Genomic DNA, 11,786 nt, shown 5'->3' with positions numbered 1-11,786 from the left:
GCATTTCTTACTCATTATGCTACCGTTTGTCTGGCCAATTCGGTCAAGTAATCTTCAGCATGTCTTTGCATAAAGTGTGCTGCCTATTTGAAATTTATACGGCACGTTGAAAAGTTATGGGCCTGCAAATGAAAGTATGGCTGGCTGGGGTAATGCCGAATACGTGCAATTACGCACGTTAAAGCACGCTACGTGGACTTTACTGCTGTAGAATAGCAACGCGAATTTTTAGTCACACAAATTACACTTTCAACCGACACAACGGCCTGTTACCTATAAGGAATTATTTACCTGGCATTTTCTTATTATATCACACAATTATAACTTCCACTGTGCACCAAGCGTCCTCAAGCTCTTAAAACGCGTGTCAGCTTTGATAAATTCTGGATAAAGTTTGAGATAAAGTGGCAAAACATCAATGTCGGCATTCCCCGAAGATCATTTCTCCCATTTTCGGCTTTCCCCGCAGTCCGGGGCAACGCCGAAAAAGTCACTTCTTTGATATTTTTAGTTTGTGCGCTTAACGGTATGCGAATTCATCAAATGCGCCTGGTATGTTTGAAAGGCAAAAGACTGGCCTCTCGAATGACGCCAACAAGAATAGATTATGTTGTCTACCTTGCGTGCTACGGGCGTCAGAAAAAAAGTATTCGGCGTTCCCCCAACTTCCCCTAATGAAGAGGCCGCAAAATTGACCTGACCTTAGGTCACCGATATCAAAATTCCGAGATAAACATTTTATAGACAATGTTGCTCTAATCAATCGCTGAAAGTTCAAAGGCAATCGATCAATCGGTGTAGCTATGACGAGCATTCTTATTTTTTTCTGAGGTGAGGTCACTTGGCGTGACCTGGTGACCTGACCTAAGGTGACCTTGGTCTGAAATATTCACAACATGTGCGGAAAAGATGCACAAACAGGTGTGCCAAAAACGGCGGCGCTCCGCGCCGCCGTTTTTGAGATATTTGCGAAAAACCACAGGGGGGGGGGTGTTCAAACACCCCCGGCCCGGCGCGGGTTGAAGGTAGTGTGCCACCTTCCAATGATTTCCCATTTTATTTTTCCTAGGATAAGAAGCTTCTGTTTTTACCTAATATCGCAAAAAGAAATCAAAAATGGGCCTAAAATAGTGCTTTTTTCGCCTAAAAGTTTATCGGTTTTCGATATGTATAACAACTGTAGTGGGCTGACCTGCAAACAGGCGCCGGCAACAATCGCGAATGCGGCGCACATGTGACAATAAGCAAAGGTCATTATAGAGTTACGACGTACGGGAATGAGTTATCAGCTGTCTAATCGTAGACAACACAATGTCGAATTTAGCTGTAAGCCTGTATTGGTATTGTTTCTTTAATTTGGCTGTCGAACATTAATTTATGGTTTGAAATATGATTTTATGTAAAATAATTGATATGAAACAGCCGTCTCTAAAGTTATGATCCCATCTCACCACATGAAAGTGGCAGAAATGACAATGATCAGCTGACGCATTTTTCTTGGCCGAAGTCAGAGCGCGCGGCCCGACGCACCACCACCGCACCACAAAGTATGAGCAGAAGCCACCTGCAGAAGACCGCGCCCAAAGCCAGGGCCCCGGTAACGTGAGGTAGCCGAGTCGGGGCAGCGTGCGCTGACCCAAGCCGGGGCCGCGGCTTTGGGCGCGGTTTACCGCATCCCCGGGCAGCCCCGGGCTATCACATGACACCGGGAGGACGCGCGGCCCCGGCTTGGGTTAGCGCACGCTGCCCCGACTCGGCTACTTCACGTTACCGGGGCCCTGGCTTTGGGCGCGGTCTACCGCACCACCTAACAGGCGTGTTTGAAACCGCAGGAGATGATGATGAACGGGTTTATCGAAACTTGATTGGATGAGCCTATCGGTAATAGCGATTTCAGTGTGTGCATTTATTGTTCATAGTGGTGTGAAATGTGGTTGGGGTACGACCGACACGACAACCCGTCGAGGCGAATTTCGCACTGGGGTACTCAAAATTTGAAGAATTTAAGACGTTTTCATGAGTTTTGAAGGTATGGATAAGTTCCAAAAATCCGATTCTCCTTATCTGGGCCATTAACTCCATACGGTCCAGGAAAGCTGGCACACTACCTTTAAAGGAAATCGTGCAAAAGGCCTAGACACGATCGACGTAAATGTAGGTAATGTAATGTTTCGCACCAAAATTTCGTCCTGGGACCGTTTTTTGCCAATAAAAAATGTTCGTCAAAGACGAAAGTCCAATTTTTGGGTCGTTGATTCGACTCTCATGACTAGTTACCATACTCTGTATTCTGCGTTAATTATTTGAAGTAGCAAACTTTAGGCACTGCAACCCAGCTGAAATCATCATAAAACTAAATCAGGTGATACACAGCATATACATAAATACGAGAAAAGAGGCGACCTAACATATGCTTAGGATAGCTTTTCTGAGAACGAGCAAAACTCACTGACGTTTACTTCAGACCTGAGACATGGAAAATGACTACCCTTTTTTCTCATAAACGGGAGCACGTTCGTTCTTCCGCGAGACTCTGGCTGCTGGCTAGCTCAAGCATGTATGTAGGGCTAAACACTAAGGCGTCGTACCAGTGCCCCCAGACTCGTCGAAGCATATGCCTACTGGTCATTGAATTTCCTCTTTGATGAATGTATAAGGACCAAAGTCCTTATACATTCATTCCTTTGCGTTAAAAACGTAGAACGTGTAGTGACATACATTTATTGGACACAAGACAGCAACAATTGCACAATAAATACAATATTCAGTATTCACATCTGCCACTCAGACGTAAAACCACCGTTTACTGGTACTTCGGAGCCGGCTTGTAGGCAGGAGCGGGCTTATAGGGAGCGGGCTTGTAAGCCGGGGCCGGGTGGTACTCGGGGTACTGGGCCTCGCCCTCGTAGGTGACCTCGGCGTTGAATCCGTTGTAGTGGTCGGCGACGTACTTGACGGTCTGGATGCGGCCGTCGGGCAGAGCCACGGTGTAGGAACCCTCGGCGTTGTGGCCGTCGCTCTTCTCGTTCTGGGCAAAGTTGGCTCCCGAGTAGTGGTCGTTGACGGCATAGTCGAAGGCGTACGGCCTGGGCTCCTCCTTGTACTGCGGCTCCGGGTGGTAGGGGGCCGGCTTGTAGGCCGGGGCCGGGCGGTAGGACGGCGGGTTCTCCGGGGCCGGGGCAGCGGCGGCCACGGCCAGGACGGCGGCAACGATGAACACCTGGAAAATGTCACATGAGCAAAATTAGTGCCGATCATTGCAGCAGAGGATGATAATGATTATTGAACTGGACATTATATCAAATACCTACCAATCCAGTTCCTATTCCGGGCTTGGTAGACATGATATAATGTGGAATTTTAGAGATCGTAGCCATTCATAAAATTGGCTCACTTTAGTTCCAAACGGCCATTCGTTAGTTTCTGTGTTACCTTCATGTCTGGAGTGAGTTGTTCCGACTGTTGTCTCGGCTGAACTGATATCGGTCGAGAGTGAGAGGCGGCTTATATAGCTCGGTGGGCCTGACCACCTGTTGTTAGGCCGGAGGGTTAGTTAGACCGACACTGAAACATCAGGTACGATGAGCTTGTCGACATTAATGAAATATACGTTTTAATGTCATGTGATGTGGCGATATTATGTGACTTACCTTCAACAAAAGTGCGTTTGGTGTCTGTGGCCGATCTCGTCGAGGGATACTATGGCTGCAAGCTACACCAGTCTCCATGCCATTGTATAATGCATAGGGCAGCCCACTGCTTCCCGTGACTCATATTTTTCTAGCAGTCATCACAGCTCTTAACCTATAGCAATTAGCATGGTACTGAAATTAGAGCGGAATGTAGAGAAAACTTGTGCATATAGGATGAGTTAGGTACACTACAAACCAGTATAACGCCTTTTGGGGCGACTAACGGAGCGAGCGAGAGGGTGGGCCTTGCACGTACGAAATTGCGAGGGGGTTCCTCCAACTGACTTGTGCACGGCACCCTACTAACCGGTCTCTAGCGATGTGCCAAATTTGGGCACAATCGGCCCAGCCGTTCTCGAGATCTGGAAGCGGCACCCTGCACGTGCGCACGTGCAAAATGGGTCCCAACTGACTTGCGCACGGCACCCTACTAACTGGTCCCCAACCGTGTACCAAATTTGAGCGCAATCGGCCAGGCCGTTCTCGAGATCTGGGAGCGCCCCCTGCACGTGCGCACGTGCTGTAGCACCCCAACCTTAACACATGCAGATGAATTATCTGATGGAGACCTAACTGTGTACCGAGTTTCAATTCAATCGGCCCAACCGTTGTGCCGTTATTGAGGTTGCAATTTTGGGGGTTCTTAAAAAATGTCCAACTTTACCACGCACCACGTGCGGTAGTTGGCAAGAACGCATGGTGGCCATCACACCACAGAACTTTTACGTCCAAGTGACATTCAGTAAAGAAGACCGCTTGTCAATCGGATGTCCCGTTCCTAAGATATTAGCTTTTGAAGAGCGTCCCCACGGCCGGCCGGCCGGCCGGCCGGCCGCTCATACTCAGGATTTTCCCTTAATTCAGTATGAGACTCCGCTCGCTTCGCTCGCTCCGTAATCATATATGACCTCGCCTTTTGCGGCGACTAACGGAGCGAGCGAGAGGGTGGGCCTTGCACGTGCGAAATTGCGAGGGGGTACCTCCAACTGACTTGTGCACGGCACCTTACTAATCGGTCTCTAGCGATGTGCCAAATTTGAGCACAATCGGCCCAGCCGTTCTCGAGATCTGGAAGCGGCACCCTGCACGTGCGCACGTGCAAAATGGGTCCCAACTGACTTGTGCACGGCACCCTACTAACTGCTCCGTAACCGTGTACCAAATTTGAGCGCCATCGGTCCAGCCGTTCTCGAGATCTGGAAACGACCCCTGCACGTGCGCACGTGCAGCAGCACCCCAACTCTGGCACATGGATATGCATTGCCTAGTGGGTGCCTACCTACATGCCAACTCTCAGCGCAATCGGCCCAGTAGTTACCGAGATATTGCAACAATTACAAAAGTGACACCTCTTCGTTTTGCACGTGGCACGTGCATAAGGGGTCACCCACATGCATCGGGAATAGTGCAATACTTGGTAGAAGGAATGAAGCTACCCTACAAAAATTACCGCATGTAAATCGGTCAAGTGGTTGCTGAGATATAAGCCTCGCAAAAGCGTGACCACGGCCGGCCGGCCGGCCGGCCGCTCATACTCAGAAATTTCCGTTAATCTAAGGAAAGACTACGCTCGCTTCGCTCGCTCCGTAATGACCTTCTCAGTTCTCGTTGTTTACTACTTCTTCACTTATGAAGAGGAAGAGTTCACCATCTGTCATCAACGACAGAAGGTATAGAGGAAACGCATACCGTAAGGCATTTCCTTGAAATCGACTTCAATCGAAACAATCATTCAGAAGCGTGAGTGAGATGTTTTATTTAGCACAAACATAAAGAATCACAAATAAATAAAATATATACTTCAGACACATAAGTTGCCTAAATCACAACATCTTAGTACTTAGGCGCAGGCTTGTAGGGGGCGGGAGCGGGCTTGTAGGCCGGGGCCGGGTGGTGCTCGGGATATTTCGCCTCGCCCTCATAGGTGACCTCGGCGTTGAATCCGTTGGTATGGTCGGCGGTATACTTGACGGTCTGAATGCGGCCGTCGGGCAGAGCCACGGTGTAGGAACCCTCGGCGTTGTGGCCGTCGCTCTTCTCGTTCTGGGCGAAGTTGGTGCCGGTGTACTTGTCGTCGACGGCGTAATCGAAGGCGTACGGCTTGGCCTCCTCCTTGTACTGGGGCTCCGGGTGGTAGGGGGCCGGCTTGTAGGCCGGGGCCGGGCGGTAGGACGGCGGGTTCTCCGGGGCCGGGGCAGCGGCGGCCACGGCCAGGACGGCGGCAACGATGAACACCTGGAAAAAGAAGGAAAAACTAAAACTAAACAGAATAACAAAACGTATTTTTCTAAACTTCGATATCACACGCACCAATTTAGATAGGCATGTTTAAGGAATGAATAAGTGAAGATGGGAACCCGTTGGATGAAACCCGTGGATGAAAGTAACGTGCGCGGCGCGCGCTGACTGAAAATATGGCACATCCAAGGTGTTGGAACAGAAGATAAGTGATGATGAAGGATGCAGTAGTAGGAAGTAGGAACCATAATCCAGCAAGACTTAATAGAAATGAATTGGAGACGAACGAATCTCAAAATCAATCCAAGCTGCGCGCTCGTAGTCTCTAGTTTATTGCAGACGACTACATTGATTAATTATGATGATGATTCACCCATGACTAATCGACATAACAATCAGACGTTGCTTATTTTTATTTCTTACATATCGGGCAAAGCTCTGGCGGCCAATTTTCACGGTAAAGAAATCGAGCACCTGCATTTCGAGTATCACTATGACCCGTACCATCTACACATTTACTCTACATTTTCCCAGAGTGTAATATGGCGTCAGCCTTACCTTCATGTCTGGAGTTGTTTGGGGCTGGAGCGTCACCACAACTGATGCCACTGTGAAGTGAGGCGCGGCTTATATAGTTCGGTGGCTCTGACCACCTATCATTAGGCCCGAGGCCCAGTGTTACATCGCTGGTTAGCATCAAGGATAAAGCCATTGAACACATAGCCTGGGGCCGCGTGTTTAGCCTGTGTGTGCCAGTTGTTACTATTTTTATTCCCGCCGAGTTTGTTTCAAATCAGGCAGAAGAATCTCTCAGCATGAACAATATTGGTTTGGGCACGGAATCAAAATTGATGGGTCCATCATCAGCCATGTGCCGGTCTCTGATTTGTCCACCAGCTCAGTCCTGTCTAACCCATCGACCACCAGTCCAGCACCACCCCTGCGTCGGCCTCTGACCCACTCAAATCCACCCAGCGCCGTCTCTGATCCATCCACTCACACTCGGCGCCCTCCCCGGCGGCTGGAGACGCCCGTACCGGTCTGACCGGTTCACCTCAGACCGGCGGGGATGTCCCGAGTCGGACCGAACCGGTCGGAGCGGCCCAGACAGCCGGGTGCCGCCGGCCTCGGACGTCCGTTACTACAGTTCCTGTCTGCCGGGCACAGACCGGTTCTGGCTGCCCACCTCGGCCGGACATGGGGTGAGGTGTGTTGACTCAGCTGGGAACATGGCGAATGCAGATGGAAAGTCAAGATTTTTGTTGTCTGTTGAGAATATGTTGATGTCTAGCCAGGCAAATACAAGACTTCCACTTTTTCGCAACATCTCAGCCGAAATCATTGATCTTGCAAGGCGCCTGTAAATATCTTATCACTTGCTTACCCGAAAGTCGTGAATGATAAGATCCTTTGATAGGTTGGTCAGATCGTTAGACACAAAGGTGCCTTCTCACAGGTCATGGGTGCTGGTCATTTGCTATGCACTGTCTTTTGCTTGTCCACGGTCTGAATGAGATATTGCTGTGGGGTGTGGCACGCGATGAGTGCGCTGCATTTCATAGTGCGGTGCATTTCATACTGTATACAGCATCCAGCAATGCGCATTGAACATATCTCGCCAATGCATGGGCGGCGGGCGCCTGTTGCGCCGCTGGGTCATTCCGGCTGTCTCCGCGACCTCAGACGCGCTGTCTCGGAATCCGCAGGTGTTGTCGGCGCTCACACATGCAGTCGACCTGCAGAGGTCATGGGAGCCAGGCTCCGGAGCCAGCCGGCGCGCCGCCTCGGGGCCGCCGAGGTATGGCGTAAGCGGCCCGTGCGCCTGACCTTGTCGGCGTCTCACCGTGGGTGGGTGTGGGTCAGCAGCCAGCAGGCAGCCGGCCCGCGGGCTGGTAGTGGTAGCCAACGTAGTCCATGGCACGGCTACCACTCTGACTCTGGCTGAACTGTGCAAACGATCGACAAACTCATTCGTAAATCGTACAGTACGGCAATAGCAATGCTGAATGTCATTATTCAACCTTGTTAGCTGAACAGTAAACGTTAACGAGTCGTTCATTCATCCCTCTTGACGTTTACCCACTCATGCTGTTTGTGATAGCCGATCCCTTGAGGCATTAACAGTCTATAGTTTATTCTTCATGGTAAATTTACACCATGACATTTGAAGGTCTCCACCGTGCATTAACCAGCACCGAGCGACAAGTGAGCTGTAACATACAGATGGTCATGAGGTTGGTCAAGCACAATGCCAATGAACTTCTAATACCACGTTATGTGGTACCCATTTAGCTCAATATTTAGCGTTTATTGCGCAAGTGTGCAACAACGACCGAGGTAACTATGGCGTTGCGTGCTGAGAGTGATTCTGAGAGGCACTCACGAGGCATTTGAACCACGGTATCGTCTGATTTATGTGATAGCCCGTTTTCCAGTGGCACGAGCGGCCTGGTGGAATAGTTGCGGCGGGTCGCGGGTCAGGTCTGTGTCCCAGTCGACCTCACACAGGCAACTGTGCGCTATGATGGGAGGCACGACAGGTCGGTGTGGTTTGACCCGAGGAGGCTGGTTCGTGAGATGAAGACGAGGCATGGCTGCGACGAGGCGTATTGGATGACGACACTGAGTGATAGCTATATCTTATTGAACGCTATATCTCATTTGACCCGTCAATAATTTGTACTTTGGTGGCCTACCGTTTGGTAATGATTGGCAGCACTTCAGTTTTTCTTTATTATATTACAGCTTTTGCAAAATAAAGCCTATAGAGGGCAACTATAGACTCGTGCAACATGACACAATTTGCATCCATCTCGGGAAAAGGTCAGCCATCTAAATCATAGAGAACCCAGAATGGTGGATAAATGAATCTGCGAATAAAACATAGACCCTGGATCGTCTACGTTGGTACCGCGTGACGACCATATGAACTATGAACAAGCATGTCATGAAACCTGTAAACGATGCTAAGCATGCAATGTCGTTGTTTCGTTGAAAGACATGTGGCCCTTACTCAGTGTCATGTGGCCCCTCTGTTTCTTTCACGTATATTGCAGACATTTCAGCTGCCTGTGTCTGTAGGTAAGTCGGTGCAGACGCTTCGAAATGAAATTGGCTGTTTTGCTATACCTAGTGGCCTTCAATTTCGGCAGATGGTGGACAGGCCCGCGTGCCCTTCTCCCTCTCCTCTGCAGACATCGGATAGTGATTAGTGTATCATGCCTGTAACAAACCCGGCGTGACAAACTCGGCGCGGCGGCGTATAGTGGCGCAACGAGACACCATGACGTCACTGAGTGACACAGGTGACGCCCGAGGTTCGCACCCGGCTCTCTTTGTGAAGGCTCGGGACGGCCAGAGTGCGAACTGCGAAATGCCGCGAGTCTTCTGTGACAAATGCCCGAAGAAAAGGAGACGCAATGAACTGTGAAGCGGAGGCGTGATGCTCGTATGCTGGGAAGCATGACTGGTCTGAAACCCTTGGACAACCCTGTAAGCTTATAGATAATGCAAAAATAAAATGCCTTTGAAGTTAGGACGGAATTTTGAAAGATGCGTTTGGTTTTTAGATGTCCGAGGCTGGCCTTTTGTCCTTTGACCGGCCGATGCAGCCGGTCGGTAGTCAAGCGGATCGTCGTTCTAGCATAGGCCTGTCGAGATGCTTGTTTTTATGCAAATAAACATAAGGTCATTCGTCTCTTTCCCCTCTCTCTCTCTCTCTCTCTCTCTCTCTCTCTCTCTCTCTCTCTCTCTCTCTCTCTCTCTCTCTCTCTCTCTCTCTCTCTCTCTCTCTCTCTCTCTCTCTCTCTCTCTCTCTCTCTCTCTCTCTCTCTCTCTCTCTCTCTCTCTCTCTCTCTCTCTCTCTCTACCTATCTATCTACCTATCTCTCGCTCTCCTCTACTATTCGAATCAGCGCTACCTAAAGCTGATTCAATTGCACATTATACGCAGTGGCTTATAGTAAGCATTTGCATATAGATCCAGGTCAATGGACCATGAACGTCAGAGACAAACTTCAAAGACCTTTACTGTTCAATACCACTTGATGATCTCTTCAAAACTACCACTCGCTATAATACGAACGCACTGTGTCGTTTTACGACCGCCATAAATCGGTGCCATGACGCGGGGGTTCACGGAGTAATCAACTGCCAGCGGGAGCGGCGCGGGTGGCGGATGGCGGGGCGGCGCCCGGGCCGGGCAGCATCTGACCGGCACGCTTCATCAGCTCCGTCGGCCTTGGGCGTAAAGGAGCACAAGGGCGCGCCACGCCGCAGAGCGCTGCTCCCCGGTCCGCTGGTGACCTCAGTGACGGTCGCATGGTGGCTGCGGGGACACTTCGATGGCCGGATATACTGCGGGAACAAGCCGGCTTCCTGTTGAGCAATGCCATGTCGACTTGACGTTATCTAACATTAATGGGTTTGTAGCGCTCAGTTCTCGGCATAAGGCCGGACATTCTTGGGACACCATGTAGCCCATTAAGCATGACTCATTGTTACTAAGAAAATCACGAGAATCTACCCCAAAATCATCGAAGCGATATTCTGCAATCGCTGAAGAATGAAGAAAGCTCGAAGTCAGTCATGCCCAAGTGTCAGTTATCGTGGTATGTTCACTAACCCGATCTACTGGATCAGACCTTGGCACCAGCCCTTGCGGTTTCTCACACATGACTGGAATGCGATAGGCTCCTTATGAATAGCTGCAACACAAAAGTGTTTGTCATGGCGCGGGTATGAGTTGCGCCACTATCCACGGCGTCTGACCACACCCCCATTCATCATTAGCTGAATCGTGCCCTGTTTTCACAAACTCGCACCGATTAGGCAGGGAAGGCTGCGGCGAGCCGCTCGACCCGCCCGCAGAAGGCGACTGAAGCCGCCATTACCGACCCGATAAGCACCGGGCGAGGACAGTGCCGTCTTACCCGACTGCCTGGCCGCTCTGAGAGGGCAGGGCTGCCTCCAGATCGGCCCTGCAGCCGGCCGCGACGCCAGCTCATTAGCGTAGCTATACCGGCGGCGTCGAGTGCACGGCTGCGGGCCTCGCACGACCGAGAGACACACCCGCACCGGTTGCGTAACAGCGCGGACCCACCCGGTGCGCAGCGCGGCACGGCCGAAACTGTAACTGGGTCAGCCGATCGGCGTCTGCCCCCCCCCCCCCCACACACACACACCGTCTGCTGTAGGGGCGTTTGACCAATACATGGTCTGCTGTGGGTGTGTCTGCTCCCCCCTCCCCCCCCCCCTCAGCACTGTCTGTTGAATAGGGGGACGGTGCCTGCTTGTCTGCTTGTGTTGGAAGGGCAACTGAAATTTCTTTGCCACCCCGACTGAAGCCCTAGATAGTGTCTACCGGGCACTGTCTGCACAGATGAGGGTGTTGCCATTCATTCCTGGCTGGAGGAACGGCTGGTATTACCAGTTATCACTGATTGAGGAGACAGCTGACGTCTATGTTGACATAGTGACATCAACTTATTCTGTTCCAATTCCCGCACCTGAAGGGATAAACAATGCGGTTAAAAACATGCGAAATTAATAATCTCTTTTATCCCACTGCCCATATCCAACACATGATTCCCGGGGAATATTCTTAGAAACGCTAAGGCAATAATTTCATGGACCATGGGCAATGTTATGAACCATGCAGATCTCGCTTCTGACCCGTTGCTATCGCTAGTTTCTATTGGTAGATAGCAAACCCGATCTTTTCTCTGATACTCAATGAATGCATTGTTACGAATTAATGCGAAACATGCTTCACACAATCAACATGTTTATATGTTCACACACAAATGCAAACAGAGAAACAGTCAACAAAGGGCGTACAAAGTCTAGTCTGTGACT

At 50.4% G+C, this 11,786-nt stretch overlaps 2 protein-coding genes across 2 annotated transcripts; both read right to left on the bottom strand.

Moving 5' to 3' along the window:
* Nucleotides 1–2,705: 2,705 nt before the first annotated feature.
* LOC122383207 (cuticle protein 7-like) lies at nucleotides 2,706–3,481 on the bottom strand. Its single transcript, XM_043369373.1, has 2 exons — nucleotides 3,433–3,481; nucleotides 2,706–3,220 (listed from the first exon to the last, which is right to left on the bottom strand). Exons 1-2 carry the CDS (start codon nucleotides 3,436–3,438, stop codon nucleotides 2,804–2,806), a joined length of 423 nt encoding a protein of 140 aa, XP_043225308.1. The 5' UTR covers nucleotides 3,439–3,481; the 3' UTR covers nucleotides 2,706–2,803.
* Nucleotides 3,482–5,423: 1,942 nt separating this feature from the next.
* Nucleotides 5,424–6,532, bottom strand: LOC122383206 (cuticle protein 7-like). The gene is made up of 2 exons (XM_043369372.1): nucleotides 6,489–6,532; nucleotides 5,424–5,927 (listed from the first exon to the last, which is right to left on the bottom strand). Exons 1-2 carry the CDS (start codon nucleotides 6,492–6,494, stop codon nucleotides 5,526–5,528), a joined length of 408 nt encoding a protein of 135 aa, XP_043225307.1. The 5' UTR covers nucleotides 6,495–6,532; the 3' UTR covers nucleotides 5,424–5,525.
* Between the last annotated feature and the right edge of the window lie 5,254 nt (nucleotides 6,533–11,786).

The sequence above is a fragment of the Amphibalanus amphitrite genome, unplaced genomic scaffold (genome assembly GCF_019059575.1).
Source record: "Amphibalanus amphitrite isolate SeventyFive unplaced genomic scaffold, NRLGWU_Aamphi_draft 000158F_arrow, whole genome shotgun sequence".
In the NCBI taxonomy this organism is placed as follows: domain Eukaryota; kingdom Metazoa; phylum Arthropoda; class Thecostraca; order Balanomorpha; family Balanidae; genus Amphibalanus; species Amphibalanus amphitrite.
The sequence above is the reverse complement of the archived record's forward strand: the minus strand, read 5'-3'. Positions and strand labels throughout refer to the sequence as shown.